This window comes from Lottia gigantea, assembly GCF_000327385.1.
Source record: "Lottia gigantea unplaced genomic scaffold LOTGIsca_150, whole genome shotgun sequence".
Classification (NCBI taxonomy): domain Eukaryota; kingdom Metazoa; phylum Mollusca; class Gastropoda; family Lottiidae; genus Lottia; species Lottia gigantea.
The window spans coordinates 287,136-305,863 of NW_008707798.1; the positions used below are offsets into that span (position 1 = coordinate 287,136).

The window sequence follows — 18,728 nt, forward strand, 5'->3', positions numbered from 1 at the left end:
TAAATTACAATGTGGTGTTGTTGTCTTTTCACATTTTCCAATGAGGTCTCAATACTTAACAACGAAACCTTGTGTTAATTCAAATGGTTAGATTGTGAGATTATTTAAGCCAAGAAATAATATATTGATCTGTTAAAGTCTTTGTTCTTAAACATTTATATTTCAGAAATAACTTAGGACGATGGAATGAAGTGTGGAAAGTGAAAAATGATTGCAACCAAATTTATACTACAGCCTATTATTCACAGTTCTCATTAAGTCATAAACAGTCTAATAGTTACTTTAAATCCAAATATCTATTAGATGCTAATAGAAGATTAGCCAGTCAATTCTTGAATAATTTATCATTATCTAGCCAGGGAAATTATAGAGGTTTTTCTCACTCTATTATATTATATAAAGATGAATCAAATGTGGAAAAATCTGTGAAACATTACAAAGAACAGACAGATACTGTAGAAAAGAATAATAAAAATAGTAAGTCAACTGAGGTTGAAGTAAAAAAATCTTTGTGGCAGCGTTTTGTTGCAGAAATTAAACATTATTATAATGGATTTAGGTTGTTATTTATAGACGTAAAAATTTCTTCTCGCTTGTTGTATAGAGTGTTAAATGGTCAAACATTGAGCCGTAGAGAAAAAAATCAGGTAAAAACGTAAACTTAACCTTCAATCTCTTCCTCTAGCAAATTTATTGATCAATTAGGCTTTATGTGCATAGTCAATGTATACTATGATGTCATAAGAAATAAGAGCTTTGCTTGTAAAAATATGAATTAGTTCAGTTTTAAGTCCATTTTGTAAGGTTTTAGTGTGTGGATAATGCAGGCTGTGAAATTTGGATGATAGTGAAAGAAGGAAATATAGTGAATAATTTTGACTTTCTTGAATTTATTTGCTCTGATGGTGATTGTTTTAATAACTTAAAGATTTAGAAATTGTTTTAGTTCTGTTTAGTGCAGAATTGTACAATTTTTTGTATCAAAAATAATCCAATATTGTTAACAAAATATCTGTTTAATTTACAGTTGGTGCGTACTACTGCTGACCTCTTCCGTTTAGTACCATTTCTAGTATTTCTGATTATACCATTTATGGAATTGCTATTGCCAGTTGTTGTCAAAATGTTTCCCTCTATGTTACCTAGTACTTTTGCTGAAGCAAATAAAGAAGTAAGGATTGTTTTTTTATTATCATCATATTGACATTGATATATAACTTGGGTATTGTGTGATAAACCTATATACATATGCACATGCTGATTTGTGCTTTTTATTTAACTTTTGTATTAAACCTCATAAATGTGGAGTACACTTCTGCTTGTTGATTCTCTTATTCTACCATGAATGTGTCAATGAACATCTTATACTGCAGTTGATTTATTAGATAATATTTTTCTTTCTTTTTCAGCAAGAGAAATTAAAGAAACAATTGAAAATTAAATTAGAAATGGCAAAATTTTTACAAGAAACAGTTCACGAGTCTGCCTTGCAAGGGAAGAAGCCATCCAAACTTGCAAAGGAATTCTCTAATTTCGTTAATAATGTAAGTATGATCCCTTAACATTGTAGTTACTTGTAGTTAGAAATGGAATTATCAAATGACAAGTGGATTGTAGCTGCAGTAGCTCATTGAGTTGGTTGTTTGCTCACCCAATGATGTTCCCTCTCATTTGGTGTATTTGAGCTTATGCTTATTTGAACTTATATTATGAACTTCAATAGGCTATCTAATTGATCTCTTTCTATATTATAGATTCGAGAAAAAGGTCTAGCTGTCACAACTAAAGATATTGTACAATATTCAAAATTATTTGAAGATGAAATAACATTAGATACACTATCACGTGAACAATTGAGGGCCCTATGTAGAGTATTGGGTATACAACCAATTGGTACAGATGCTATGTTAAGATTTCAACTTCAAATGAAACTTAGAAAACTGAAGACAGATGATAAGGTATGATATCATGTTATAGTTGTTGTACTATATTAACTTGCCTAGTTGGTATATTTCTGAAATATCTATATAATACTATTAAAAGTTACTACTAAATGATATTGCAAATGAAATTATTAAAACAAAGATTTATTCCTCTATTGCCATTATTGGAAAATCGAGAATGATATTTATATGCCACATCAATATGTGGTCGTATATTGTTGTTGCCCCTGTCCGTCTCTCCATCCATCTTGTGGGCACAATAGAAGCTACAATTTTCAATGGATTTTGATGAAACTGGTGTGAGCATTTGGATTGATATGACAGCAGTCGTGTCCAAATTTGACGATTTTTCGATGAACGGTTATTTAGTTATTGCCCTTGATTAAATAAAATCACGTCAAAATTTTGTTGTGGGTATATTAGAAGGTACAATTTTCAATGGATTTTGATGACACTTGGTGTGAGCACTGGGATTGATAAGAATTTGACAATGAACGTTTTTTGAGTTATTGCCCTTAACTTAGTAAAAATACATCAAATATGACTTGAAAACATGATTTTTATTATTGTTTTTATTGGATCTTGATGAAACTGGGTATGCAGGTATATATTAATGAGATCTCAGTAAAGTTAAAATTTGTCTAGGTAAGTAAGTTAGTTAGTTAGTTAGTTAGTTAGTGTGAATTTGATGATACGTTATTATATATCTTTGAAAATTATAATTCAATGCTTCCGGGTTATTGCTATTGATTTAAAAAGATTTGTGGAAAAACTCAACTGACCCTAAATTGATGAGATATTCAGGGTTTTTGAACTACAAATGCATAATGAAGATCTTCAATATGAGAAATTTGGTATTATTATGAAGATCTTAAATATATTTTTGGTCAATAAAGATTTAGTTATCATCACTGACAGCTGCCAGTTGGCGTATATTAGCTTCTCTGTCAAGCTATCTTTCAATTTAAACATTAATTCAAAAATCTATTTTTAGATGATTTTAAGTGAAGCATCAAGGTCTATTCTATGAATTTTAGCTGTATGTTGAAATGGTAACTGAATTATTGCTTTTAATATTGTAGATGATAGTTAAAGAAGGTATAGATACTTTGACTATGTCTGAACTACAATCAGCATGTAGAGCTAGAGGTATGAGAGCTTTAGGTCTATCAGAACCAAGATTAAAGTTTCAACTACAACAATGGTTAGATATACATCTAAATGAAAAGATTCCACCCTCATTATTGCTGTTATCTAGAGCTCTATATTTACCTGACAATTTATCTACAACAGAACAATTAAAGGCAACAATTTCATCTTTACCGGAGACCACTGTGAGTTATTATTGCCATTTTTTTTGTAGAGATTCACGAAGATGTGCCAATGTTGCTGTACTGTTGTGTATTATTTGATAATTGATAATGAATTCATAATGCCTTTAAACTTTGATACTTCACATTACTGTGTAAAATTTGACAGTAACTTATTATTTCCATGTAACAGACAGTGAATTCCTATTTTCTATGTACCATTTTGCTCTGAAATTTCTGTTTGACAGCAAATTCACATTGAGGTAACCTCATATTGCTGTGTAGCATGTACCAGCAATCCTCACATTGCTTGAAGACTGATATCTATAATTGGATACTGATGTCACTGAAATGTGTCAAACGAATATGAAGATCTTGGGATAATGAAGTCACACAAGATACAAAAGACTTACAATGCTTGAATCTTTAAACAAAAATTGGATTTTCTATTTTTTCTTTATGTATTCCATTGTTCTTTTCAGACATCGGAAACTATTGTTAAAGTGGCAGAATTAACTGGTGATAAGATTGATAATAAGGCTAAATTAGATTTGATTAAACATGAAGAGGCTGTGATAGAGAAAGAACAACAACAAAAATCAATGGAAGAAATGGTATGGAACCATAATATCTCATTATTGTTTATTAACAAACTAGAAAACAATTGTTTAATAAACAAAATTTATGTTATTGGTTGCTTCGCCGAATTGATTCAATTCCATGTATTTGTCTATTTTTGTTAGCTGGAACAACAGAAGGAAATTGAAGCAGCAGAAGCCAAGGCTGCCAAACGACAGATGGAAGCTCAGGAAATTCTACAAGAAGATGCTCTAGATGTCAAACCAGCACAGAGTGAAAGTAAGTAGAAGGAAGATATTGGTAATTTTTATATCATATTATTAAATACGATTCTTTTCCAATTACATAAGATTAGTGTTGTTTCTCAAAGACTGCTATTGGATCAGATGGAGATAGTTGTAAGCTGAATATCATGTGCTGAGAAAAAAGATTTCAGTGTGTGTTAATCAGAAAATCTCAACATCTTCTGAAGAAAATGTGTACATGGAGTATATTTGTTATTTTAGTTGTAAATGATGGTATAGTATTAGAAGAGGATATTGATAATAGAATAACTAGTAAAGATTTAGAAGATATAGAATCTGCATTAGAAGAAATTGTTGAACAGAAAAGATTAAGTATTGATGAAGGAGAACTGGAAGATTTAAAAGAAGATGTTAATGAATATAAAGAGGTATGAATACAGTCTGACAAACTATGACACTATTAAAAAATCATAATGTGCAGCATCAAAGAGAAATGCACCATTTTCCAGAAAGTGAACCTTTTAAGTTTATGAACCCACATATTCTTATCATGAAACATATACTAATACAACTGGCATTGACTTTTGATACATGAAAAGCTGAAATCTTCATCTGTATTTGTAAGGCCAAACAAAATTAATATCTTGATTCTCAGAAAATCCATCTTTAAATAGTGATGAGGGAGGGCGGTTTTTATTTTTTTAGTTTTCATTTTCAATGAAAATTGCAATTATTGTAAATAATATTCTGAAGAAGATTTAACATGTTTAATTCAACATAACTAAATGTGTAAGCCATGTTTCCTCAATTCTGAAGTAACGTTTAAACAGCTCCAGTTCCAGTTTTTGATTTCGATACCATGACTCAAGAAATTTGGATATTTGGTGCTGATAGGTCCATGGCAACATCTAACCCTTCAACTTCATTCTGAAGACTGCTTTAAGCCATAGTCAAAGTATGCGAAAAAAACTAAAATTGTCCACAGAAGCAATCATTTTGTTTGTAGAAAGACACATACGGATAGCAGAACCATTGCCATTTTTATCCTGTAACAAGATATTCATTTTGTCTGGCCTAATCTTTCTGGTCAGTCGTATTCATTTCAAGTCATCCATGACAATTTTTCCAGAGATGTAGTTAGTCAGATTCTGTGACTTAACAATCCTGTTTTCAATTCTAAAATTGATGTTTTAAGATAAACAATACATTATTCAGGATTTAGAAGACTTGAAGTCACTTATGGTTGCAACTGGTGATGATAGTAACATACAAGAATCTAAAGCAGCTAAACGCCTAGCTAAGCGTGTTGACAGAATGATTAAGAAGCTAGATGGTATGACAGGGAAGATGTATGAAAAGAAAGAGAAATTTCAGGAAGACATTGAATTACGTGAAGTTAAAATGAAACGTAGTAGTGAAGTGAGAGATGATGAAGAATTAATGAAGAAATACCAAAAAGAGATCAATAAAGACAAGTAAGAATAGTTTTGTGTTTAAATTTTTACATAATAATTCGTAATAAATAGGAAGATTTGAATTGAGATATTCCAGTTTTTTACAAAATATGATGTGTGAATTACCTTCCTCTGTGTGGCAATTTAACTATGATTAACTAGGTAACTTTTCAATTATTAATTTAATATGAATAGGTGTTTACTTTCTTCACAAACACAAATATAGATGTAAAAGAAAAATTACTTTTATAATACACAGGGTATTTTTGTATTTGTTTTTAGGGCCAACATTATCAGTATCAATGAGATGGTATTAGGATTAAAACGATTACAGAAAGTACCAAATGAAACAAGAAATCAACAGATAGTTGAGGTATTAGATGACGATAGAGATGGTAATATTAATGTTAGTCATGTTCTCAAGGTAGATTTAATTTATTTCTAAACACTGTTACTTTTAAAGGCATTTTTGTGGCATTTAGGGGGTTAATTTTAGTCTTGAATATACGTCTTCAGAAGTACTTCAGAAGGACATGCACACAAATTGCATAATTCAAACTTCAAACTATAAATTTTACTCACTATTTCTATATATTACCAGAGTATCTTAAAATGATGAGTCTTCATCTTATCATTCATAGAAAATAATGGACACACATAGATTCGAAGGAAGGCTCAAATTTCGACAGTGAGCTATGTACAATGTTACTGACTGAAAAAATGGCCTACCTGTCTCTTTTAATTCAATTTTTTCCTCAAGCACAGCCTTTTTATTGACTGCTAAATCCATGAATGAATGATTTATATGATTTGACAAATAAAACATTATTTCTAGGTCATTGAACAGATTGGCAGAGAAAATGTGAAACTTGATTCTTCACAATTGTCTGAAATAATAGATTTAATTAAGCGTGAGGAAGCTATAGAAGAAGAGGAAAAATTGCAAGAGAAACTAGACAAGGAAAAGCAGCAGCAGCAGCAGCAGCAACAAGAACAGCAGCAAAATCAACAACAGCAGCAACAAGAAGTCAAAGGCCAATAGAGATGAAATTGGATATGTTTCTGTTTAAATGTTATCTATAGACTGTGTGACTATGAAAAGTGTGTGTAATGATATATATATATATATATATATATATAGTGCCTATAGTCACAATCCACATGCTACATATGCCCGGTTATAGTCTACTATAGAAGTAGAACAAACTTTTTTTTCAATGGTGTAAGGTTTATCAAAATATAGGAATGTGATTGAATTGGAAAAACTGGTTAAAATGAAGATGTTCAGCTTTAATAAAACTTATTGTACAGTGAGATTTTTAAAAAATTGAATATATGTTTTGTACCGAAATAAAATATCTGAAGTAGAGATGCCTATGACAACAAATGGGTAAAAATCAAGGACCCGTTTTCTTTCAAATGTATATGAAAAAGTCTCATTAATTGAATTTATTATTATGCCCAGAAAGCTAGTTTGAATTGAGGATTTTAAATTTACATGAAAAAGAAATTGACAGAGTGTATTATGTTACAAGGACAAGTTTGGGTGGAACAGATCTTTTTCTACATTACGTATAGTGCATGTAGTTTGAAAGTTATATTGAACATTATTATTTGGAGATGAGAAACCATATTGTTGAATACTGTACTAAAAGTAGTTAGTCTTCTGTCAAATCCTCACAACACAGTGATGTCATGTACTTTCATTTGGATGTAAGATAGGCATGAACTGGTGTTAGTAAAGTTTCCTGAAAAATTTGGATATTTTCAGTGAAGGTGTTATGAAAAAAATTGCCATTGTTATGCTAAACAATTATGTTTCATAAAACCATAACAGATGACAACTTTTGATGCTACAGAGCAAAATACATCATGATTTAAAGAAGAATTTCGTCAATTTCTTAAGTTTTATGAAACTAAAAGGAACTATAGCAGTTTCATCATTCACAGAGCTTTCTAATTGGCTGTTGAGAAAATGTGAAAAGAAGGGGTATACAATTATTCTCCACAATCACTTGAACAGAAGAAAGGACTCTAAATTTATGGTTGTGACTTTACTACATTTGTGTTTAAAAATATACTTATTAACACCAAAATACATTGATAAAATATGACAACCAACAATAAATAAATATTTACATCAACCTGATAAAATATACATAAACACATGAACATAAAATCTTTAACAAAACATTCAATAAATTAGACTGTACCTATAATACTGATAGACCATAACACAAGCAGTTTAATAAATCTTAGAGAAATCCATCTCATTGCCTTCATGTATGATCATTATATCTCAAAATATTATCTTACTTTAACTGTTTCTTAGAACGAGCCCTCACTGAATACAATGATAATCTTTTATCTGGTATCAACACTATCACAAATAACTAATTTACAATCTTACAAATAAGATCTTTCGATATAAACATAAGTAATGAAAGAATTTAAAACACACTGTAAAGAAGTTCTGTGATGGTTGTGGCATGGAATGCTCTCTCTTTGGTAACACCTGATGCACTCTGCAACTGGGTTTGTCCACTCAAACACTTTTGGTAGATTCCACATTATTGTTAATGTTTCAAGCAGATGATGACATTTCATGCTACGAGAAGCTAAAACATATCTGTATCAGCTGAAAACCTGAATGATGTCATAATTTTAAACTGATTACATATTGAAAAGTATAGTGGTCGACGTCAAAATACACCCACTTTGGTATGCCATTGGTGAAAAACAGAAGACTTGCTCTTCCTTTTTTGGTAATATACTTCTATTAAAATCTATGAAGATATTGCATTTCCATTAGTTGAGATCACAGAGGTCAAAATTATTGCTTACTGTCCAAATTCATTTTTTGATCATATATTTACAACCAAGTTTTGTGAAAATCAAATGAAAACTTTGAAGGAACAGGCATTAATATCATGGGGGTTAATGATTTAAACAAACATACAAAATTTCATAAAATTCTGACATAAACTGTCACCTCTATCGTGTTTACAAACCACGTTTTAAGTGTATCAAATCAGATAAAAACTCTAGTCTCTATTGTGTTCACAAACTAATTTTGAAGTGTATTTCATAAGTCAAAAGCAATAACTAAAATATCTTGACCAATATATGTATCACAACAAATTTCATTTATATCAGATAAGATAGCTTGCATTGCAAGTTAACATACGCCCACTGGCAGCTGTCAGAAATAATAAAACAGTCTTTAGTGACTAAAGTACGAATTTTCTCATATTGAAGAAATTATTCATGCTGAATAATTCCACAAATTTTTTTAAAATCAATATCAATAACCCAAATACAACAAACAATTAAACTACACAGCTCTAATCAAGGGTAAAAAACAACTTTTGACGCGTGTTTACAAAATCAAGGGCAATAACTCAAAAAATGTTCATCAAAAATATCTCTTGTTAGAACTTGTCTGAGATCTTATCAATTCCAATGATCACAAGAAGTTTCATCAGAATCGGTTGAAAACTGTAGTGTCAACCCAGCTCACAAACTATTTTTAACAAATTTCGACGCATTTTAACAAAGTCAAGAGCAATAACTCAAAAACCGTTCATCGAAAATGCGTCAAGTTAGAACTTGTCCGAGATCTTATCAATTCCAATGATCACACCAAGTTTCATCAGAATCGGTTGAAAACTGTAGCTTCAATCCTGCTCACGAACTATTTTTAACAAATTTCAAGGCGTTCTAAGTCAAGGGCAATATCTCAAAAACCGTTCATCGAAAATATTTCAAATTCGAACTTGACCGAGATCTTATCAATCTAAAGCATCACACCAAGTTTTATAAAAATCAGATAAAAACTGTAGTCTCTATAGTGCTCACAAGAAATGTTGACGGACGGACCGACGGACAGGGGCGACGACAATATACGACCACATATTCATATGGACGTATAAAAACTGCAGTATCTATTGTGTTCACAAAGACACACATTTCCTAATAAATAACTCCCAAACCATTCATCTAAAAATCATCAAATTTGAACTTGACTAAAATCCCATTATGATCACACCAAATTTCATTAAGATCAGATGAAAACTGTAGTATCTTTAGTGTTCAAAAACAAATTTTTACTAAGTCAAGGGCAGTAACAATATAATTCAAACTTGACTAAGCTTTCAATTTAAATGATGACTATGAATTTCATTAAAATCAGATGAAAAATAGTCTCTTAAGTGTTCACAAGGCAATTGTGGACAGACAGACAGACAGGGACGACAGCGACAATGTACGGCCACATCAACTAAAAATGGACCAGAAAAGAACTTTTACTTGAAATGCTTTATGTGTCTTCTATTTTTTTGACAAATTATAAAGATAGTGGACCACAGCCATACACGCCCTTCACGGCATGCGGATGGTAAAAACGAAACATCCATTTTAAGTTTCATCAAAATCGGTTGAAAACTAAGAGAGTAATAGCATATTCAAGATTTTAGGGCAAGGGCAATAACTCTGCTTCTAACGGTCGAAAATAGCTCAAATTAGAACTTGATCTTCGTTTTATGAATATGTATACACATACCGAATTTCATTTGATTCCATCAAACAATCTAGTTTTTAGAGCGTTTACAAGCAAATGTTGACCGACGGACGGACAGGGGTGCCGACAATATGTCCACATAGAGAGATGTGGGCATATCAAAAATGATTATAATAAAAATTTAAATCAATATTACAGGCTTTAATATTCAACACTATCAAATTTGATTTTTTTCTTCATTTTAGGATTGTGTACACATACAAAATTTTATCATACTAGGAAATGTGAACAGACATATTGACGGACAAACATGGGGTAACATTTAATAATAAAAACAGTCATAGCCTATAACTGACAGTCTCATAAACCGAGAAACCTTAGTTAAAAACAAAGGTGGATAAATATCACCTATTTATTGTCATATCAACATCCTTGTTTGATATATCACTCTGAATCTTATTTTTATAAGTGATAAAGTGTAAATTGAAAAACAAGCTTCATCTGATAAAGAAAATCAAATTGTTATAAGAATAAAGTTATAAGTATATGTGGCAGGATTTGATTGTGGACGAATTCAATCAGATTGGACAATTGGAAGGTGTTTTCATTGTAAGATTCTGTTGTGTTAGCCTAAGTCTAATTTCCATAACTAGTTCTTCATTGAAGAACACAAAATGAACTTTTAGGTTGCTGGGGTAATGGCTTAACTGGTGCGTCTGCTGGATATTTAATGATTTCTGCTTTTAAAACTCTTTGTTGTTGTTCAACTTCAGGCTTAGTTAACTTGACACCAAGAATCTCAGCTGCTAATTTTTGAAAACATAAGTTCACCTACAAGAAAATATAATTATTAAAAGGTACATAAGTTAACATCAGATATGTGCACAACTACAAATACACAATCTCTAAGCATCATTTTGCAGACATTGGTTCAAACTCTCTGAAAAAAAATAACAGGAAGTAACTAAAGTCACCATTTTTGATATTTGTCATTGAGATTATATTTGTGTAGATTTGTATTATTTTATGATATTTCTTACCGAATCACCAGACTTGGCGGATACAAAATGACTGGACATTCCATGTTCTTGAGCAAATCGTTGATGTTTATCTTGTTTTACTGTTCTCATGTGTTCCAAATCAACTGTAATAGATACATTGACAAATCACACAGCAAATAACATGACATAACCACCTGCACCATGTGGGTTAATGAAGACAGGCAGGTTACATTGAGGGAAATTTCGCGAGAACTTTAACATGCACAGGCACTCGGTTTACTGTCCTATCTGAATGACTAGACCCTTTTTCCATGTCAGCCCCTGGGTTACTGACATGGGGGTACCGGGTTTTAAATTCCGAAGGTATATCTCGACCTATGCTGGGATTGAACCCTGGACCTTCAGGTTAACTCACTGAGCAACTGCGGCTCCAACCGACATGGAAAAAGTATGTACTTGCTAAAATTGGACTAAGGACCCGTGTGATACAGACTCGGCATGTCAAAGATCCCTGGAAAGCGAAAAAGATAAGGCTAATGCCGTTGTCATGGCAAAATTTCCTTACACAGACTGCATGGCGTTGCCCATCTTCATTATCCCAATCAGACGCAGACGAAAAACTACATCCAATTCATTTCTTTTCCAGTTAGGGTCTGAATCCAGAATTACAGTAGCCAGGGAGTAGTAAATCTTACTTTTATTTCCAACTAAAGCGATGTGAGGAGAACGGACATCTTTACAAACTTTTCTTATTGCTGCATACCAATCTTCTAAATTTTCAAAACTTGAATAATTTGTAATATCATACACCAGCAAAACTCCCTAAAATAATCATTTATCATGACTCATAACTATCTCTCTACAGTGATTGTATAGTTTGTGTCATCTTTAATGTATTACAAACATTTTTGACAATACAATACAATTAAGGATTCCTTCCTTTTGTAGAAATTTCCATGGACATAATCTCCTATTTATGAGAAAATAATGGAAAACAGGTAACATGTTTCGTTTTATTTTCTTTATTAGATTGTGATTAGTAGGAAGTTTAGACAAATATCTTAATCAATAAATCAAATCATATAATAAATGTTCAAACTTTTTAATACTAAAGGCATGTAGAGAGATACAGAAAGAGATAAATTAATTGTGATTTGTATTAGAAGTGTATAAGAAGTCATACCTGAGAACCATATATATAATTATCTAACATTTTACCACCAAGAGTTTGTCCTCCAATATCCCATACTTGAAGTGTCACATTAATATTTCCTGAAAATTATTTTTATATCTTAGTTTTCTTTTTCTAAAATTTGTGCACAAAATCAATTACAGAGGGGCTGTCATTGCATCCATTACAATCTTTATGCTAAAATATAATGATATTCACTGTAGATGAGTTGAAAAATTCAATCATTCCAGGGTTAATTTATGTACCGTATACACTTGCAATAATGCATCAATAATCATAAATGCTTTCAAGGAGCACCTTCACTATCCGTTCGAACAATCATACCTTAGTTTCAGAAACAGGTATTTTTTTTAGCTTACATAATCAGTAATAGTGTTCACAGCTCATCATCGAAATTTGAGCCATGTGTATCCACAATTATTCAGGTTTTAAAACTTTGACTCAAATTTCAGTGAGACTATGCCATACAGAAAACACATATATATAGGAAGAGACAGTGAAATATTTTGTTTGAGATATGTTTAAAGGGATACTACGTCTTAGGATGAACATAAAATTTTAATTTTGTTCAATTTGGCCAATAACAGTATATATCCATCAGTGAACTTACCTGGTGTCCTAACTATATATCAAAATTCCTCTATTATCCGATATATCCACAAGTAATTAATTATAAAACGCCTAATACATCCATTAAGCGATTTTCAAATCGTGAGTCTAGGAAATCCGGTGTAATTTTCAAGGGGAAGTAACTCTCAAGTGGGGTTTCCCACGTCCTTGACCTCTACTCTTGAATTGACCTCGACATTGTCAGACATATTTTGAAGACGGAATAATAATGCCTCGTAGGAAATTAAGCGACTCCATGAAAAAGCAATTCATATAATTTAGAATGAATACTCCACCACTGACACAATTTTCAACAAATATTAATCATTGGCAAAGTTTGTTTGTATACACCGGAAGATGATTGTTTCCTGTTTTAGCGTTGATTACCCAGACTCTTTTTTTCTCAAACTTTACGGACTTGTCGCTTGCTTACTTTTTTTTGAAATTTTGATTATAGTTTTATTGTCACTTTTTCAAACTTGATAAAGTGTGGAATGCATACTTATTTAACCAATGGTCACTATTAAACACAAATATTAGCCACAGGACGAGTGTATTCTAAGACATAGTATCACTTAAAGATTATTAAAGGACAATAAAGACCCAAATCATTCTCTGAAAATGCTGACTATTCCCCCTATAAAGCATGTATTACTTGTTCTCGTAAGAATTAACTTGAATAACAAGCCTTTAGATTGGAAAATAAAACATGTCTGAAAAGCTAAATAAATGTTTTTTATCATTCCTTTTAGCATTACCTGGTAGTACTATTCTCTTTAAATAAAAATCTAGCCCAACCGTTTGACCATACTGTTTGTTAAACTGCTCTTGTGAATATCTGGTACACAAAGATGTCTAAATATTGAAGAATACAAATGTCATTAACATACTGCAACTAGGTAATTATCATGCTACACACAAATAATGACAAATGGGTTCGACTAATAAACTAATTAAGCCTCTGTAGAAGGCCTCTGGCTGCACATGTCATGAGTAAAGTATTATTTAATATGGTACACAACATTTCTTTGGATCATTCATACAAAGGCCATTTAAGATGAAATGAAACTAGAAAATGAGATCAATAAAAAAAAACATTACCTTTCCTGATGCACCATCTCCCATTACAACTATCTTCAATTTCTTATCATTTATTTCTTCTTCCGAGTCCGACATAATTTAGGTACTAACTTTAGATCCTTATTATTTTCAACCTACACACTGTACTCAACAAAGTAAAGAAAAAGTCTCAAATAACCAAGGGGTTAGACTAAAACAAGAGGTATATCAAATTCTAATATCGAAGTAGAATAACTTCAAATGATAAATCTGATAAATCTATGTACTACTGGTACTCATACTGCAACACTAGTATTATTGGTTTAAGTGTCAAAGTGAATGAATGTTTATTGTTTAAGTAAAATAAATCAACATCCTCTTATTGAGTTCTTCTGTCCAAATGAAACGTCATTAAATCAAATCATATCTTTGCCCTTAGTTGAAATTCACTGCTGCAACTGTTTCTTTAATATGCTGTCTGTAGTAGGAATATTGTTGATAATCTATGTAATAGGCTTACTAAGTTGCTATTAAACTATTAGCCTTCTAAACTATTATGTGTGGCTGTAGTCTGAAGCGAGTGTGACTATGCCCAGACTTACTTAAAAAATACAAGTTCCCGTGGCGTTGTTCTAAACAGCGAGTTTCTTCTCGTCACCAACATGAAGGCTATAGCCTCCTGACGAATTTATGAATAATCTTAATTAGTTACGAAATATTCACTTAATGTACTCAAGGTTCTTCACTATAACAACATTGCTCTCAACCCGAAGCCAAAGTTATTGCTATTGGCTATTGAGTTATTTGGAAAAATATTTTTCTTGGTCAACAATATAAACTTCCGGTAAAACAAAAGGGACATAACTATATAAAATTTTTCAAGACCACATTTATTTAAAGGCTACCTGTAAAAGCGCGCCAATCAACATTGAGGTCACCGTTCTCGGCCTTTAACACCCATGCCCATCATCAGGCTTATCTTATTCTTGCAAGGTTCTTTAGAGTAATTGTGTTATAAAGTTTCTGAAGTAATATAGGTAATTAAATGTAGAATATGTTTCAGTTGCTCTTAGTTTTAGTTACTTAATGTAGCCTTATTTATCGACAACAATTCAAAATTTGAAAATCTACAAATGAAAACTAAAAACTTTCTGTCAAATGTGCTCCTTCTAGGCCTACCGGATAAGGACATTTATACTAGGTACTAAGCCCACCACTGACCAGTCCCATCCTGTATGACAGAGCATTTAACTTATAATAGACCGAAACATCTGTATCTAGCCTATGATACCAATTTGGACACGGCCCCGTCGCCAGGAATGAATTGGTGCAGATTTTGTACTCAGAACATTTGAACTTGAAGAATTTAATTCACAGAGAGCTCATCTCAGACTAGCCTATTTTGAGCTGCCAAAAACGTATCAAAATCTATAAAAAAAATTATTTTGTACAAAAACACTTGAATCAATCTCTGCTGAACTGAAGGTTTTGCTGGGGCTTAATTCTCACTTGCTAGGACCCAGCCCCCGCCCTAATGACGAGGCTGTTTGGACAGCTGAGTCTTGCTGGTGTACTCTATCGACAACTAGCAAAATATCCATCAGAGGCTGGAAAAGATTTCTATAGATGCAGATATTTCGGACTAAAATCATAAATGTTGAAGTAGAGGGAGGTCTACATATCAAATATTATGCAAAACAATACAAACAATACTAGAAACCTAAAATCTACACAGGTAGCATCTTATTACAGAAGTTCGAATTGGTAGAAAACAAAAAATGAATAATTGTGGAAGATGGTTATGCAGAAAAATTAGAGAATTTTTTGGAGTCACTCATGAAGATCAGGTTGAAGTATGGAGGGCAAATTTTCATAAAAATGCTCAGGTACAAAATAGTTACTCTTATACTATTGCTGGAATTTGTTTTCATTTGCCGTAGATCTACCTGTATTTCTGTGCTTAACTGTGGTTTGGACCAATACTTGGAATGAATAAGAAACTAACCTACAAGATTTTCAGATTGAGATTGTTAAGAGTGGAGCTGAAATCGATAATCGTTTAATAATCAAAATAATTCAATTGAGAAAAATACTAAATTAAAATCAAAATTCTCAATTTCATGGGCTATCTTTGTGTCATAGATAGAAGTATATTCTTGCTTTGATCGGTAATTAGGCTATAGCTTATTATGTGCTGAAGGGAAACTATGTGGAAGAGATTACTTGTTAACGGGTACAGTGGAGAAAATGTAACTTTAAAATATCTATATAATCGATTATGAAATTTGATAATTACGGAAGCATATTAGGACCATTCATTTTTTTTTTTTTTTTTAATTTTCAAGTTAGTATGTTGAATTTTCAAGTTAGTATGTTGAATTTTCAAGTTAGAATGTTGAATTTTCAAGTTAGTAACTTAAATTTTCATGTTAGTATGTTGAATTTTCAACATACTAACTTGGACATACTAGCTTGAAAATTCAACATACTAGCTTGAAAATTCAAGATACTAACTTGAAAATTCAAGTTAATAACTTGAAAATTCAAGTTACTAACTTGAAAATTCAGCATACTAACTTGAAAATTCAACATACTTACTTGAAAATTAAAAAAAAAAAAAAATTAATGGCCCTTATACGCTTCCGTAGATAATCAACATTATAATTTCCCAGCGACAATAATCGATTATGATCATTTTACGTCATGAAATTTGTTGCAGTAGGGATGCTTTGGTTCGAAATAGAAAGATCTTACTTTAAGAATTATGAATTACTATCTTTAGAGCGGACAAGTTGGTATATCGCTGTCAAATATCTTGGTATCAACTGCAAGTATCCCGTATCAGAGAGTAAAGGTCGTGGAGGAATTGGAAGAAACAGTTTCAGAAGTTTCAATGGATGATGATGACACAGGCATCTCTAATCACATACTTGGAAAATCATCTCACTTTCTTACTGGGTATGATCCAAATGTTATAACACAGGAATCTGGCCAAGATAGCATTGTCAGTCTTGTTCAGAGTTTAAAAGTCTATGATGTATCTCAAGATACACCAGATACACAATCGAATATAGCTCAGGAAGTGGCAATAACCGACATAAAACAAAATAACTCTGATGAAAATGAAACCCATGATCAATTAGATTCACAACCATTGAATGAGAATATAAAAGTTGAGAAGGTTCCTTCAGGGGACACACTTGAAGATGAAAGCATTTCCCAGATAGAAGAGAGTTGCAGAGAAAATGAAAAAAATTATGATGCAAGTGAAAATCTTAATCAGTCAGCTTCAAATATGAAACCATTAACACCATCCAATGATCCACCTTCATTCGAGGTCAAGCTGAATAATTTTATGTCCACAAGAATTCATGGTAAAAATGATGTAACCATGTCCCAAAATTTTCATCACAATCAGACATTTCCCCCAAAAAGAAACAAAGTTTTACCAATACCATTTGATGACAATCAAACAACTAAGAACATGAAAGATTTGAATAACTCGGCAGTTGATCCCAATAAATCAAACAGAAGTCAACTGAGAAACAACCTATTGGATGTCAAATCAAACATTAGACGTAATCACTCCATACAAAATCAACCATCAACATCTGGAAGAACAAACTTTGTTACTTCAGCCATCAGTGAAGGAACATATAAAAATGATTCTTACAATCAAAATCCATCATCCTCAACGATAAGGAGTTTTTATCAACTTGGTAGTTTATCTAAATTAGATCTGAAACCATCACAGATATTTGAGGTAAGTAATAAATTCACATTTTAACATGTACCAAAATCATATAAAATATTTTGGAATTATTAGTGCATCTTGTAAATCTCTCCAGAGGTAAGTAATTTCTGATCAAAATGATGTATTCTAATGCTGAAATCCATAGTCTCTACTTGTGACCAAGGCCACTTCTATAGGAGAGTATTTCTTATGACGTCTTATACAAGTTCATACTGTTCTGTACATTTACATTTTTTGTACATCAAATTCTTGAAATGCAGATAAATAAATTGTTTAGTATTATTTATTTGTAAGGATTATGAAGTACTAGAAGATGAAGGAGTAAGATTAACAGGTCAAGAAGCATTTAACCATTATCTGAATTTTACTGCAGTATGTAAATTTTCCCTTTTAAAAGATATTTCTCAAACTGGTAGAGGATGGATGTTGACACTGGTACAATTCTCAGCAATACTTGTGGAGTCACAATTTTTTTAATTTTTTAGCCTTGAGACAAATTCAAACAAATAAACCTAATCTTCAAAAAGAAATTTGAGTTCCACTAATATAAATACCCTTACTAAACATCTGATGTTGCACATACTTTACTTGTGATACTTTACACATATGATATATACATGTATGTGGTTCTTGATGCCCAAAATAGGTTAAGCTGGAAAAACAATTTGGAGTATTTGCAAAGCAAACAATTTACTAACATTTATAAAAATAATAACTACAGCTTGAAAAGGAGATGAAAATCAAAGAAATAAAAGAAACAAAACAATGGATTAATGAAAATTATGAATGGAGAATTAGAACTGTTCAACAGTTAGTAGACAATGCTAAAGGTAATTCTGCAACAAATCTTTACCCTGTTACAATAAATCGAAATACCAAAATCAATACCAAACTGAACCCTGATTAACTTCCTTAACTATATCAAAACCGGTTTTCGGGATTCGGGCTGTTGATTTATGTTGAATTTTGTTGTATATATAAGCTTTCTTTAATTTGATATAATATAACGCATGTTTAGCGATGAACATTTATTGAAAACAGGCTCATGTATTTTTTAAGCCTA

At 31.6% G+C, this 18,728-nt stretch overlaps 2 protein-coding genes across 2 annotated transcripts; one reads left to right on the plus strand and one right to left on the minus strand.

Moving 5' to 3' along the window:
- Positions 1–401: 401 nt before the first annotated feature.
- LOTGIDRAFT_140711 (hypothetical protein) lies at positions 402–6,573 on the plus strand (the record flags this gene model as incomplete). The annotated part of the gene is made up of 11 exons (XM_009050632.1): positions 402–647; positions 1,028–1,171; positions 1,410–1,544; positions 1,755–1,958; positions 3,026–3,277; positions 3,736–3,867; positions 4,012–4,111; positions 4,339–4,505; positions 5,293–5,472; positions 5,791–5,955; positions 6,367–6,573. Coding segments are annotated over 11 exons (1,932 nt in total), but the record flags the coding sequence as incomplete, so codon positions are not given.
- A 2,784-nt stretch (positions 6,574–9,357) lies between these two features.
- LOTGIDRAFT_225808 (hypothetical protein) lies at positions 9,358–14,028 on the minus strand (the record flags this gene model as incomplete). The annotated part of the gene is made up of 6 exons (XM_009050633.1): positions 9,358–10,881; positions 11,091–11,194; positions 11,747–11,873; positions 12,235–12,323; positions 13,611–13,707; positions 13,954–14,028. The coding sequence occupies 6 exons, from the start codon at positions 14,026–14,028 to the stop codon at positions 10,708–10,710; spliced, it is 666 nt and encodes a 221-aa protein (XP_009048881.1). The 3' UTR covers positions 9,358–10,707.
- Between the last annotated feature and the right edge of the window lie 4,700 nt (positions 14,029–18,728).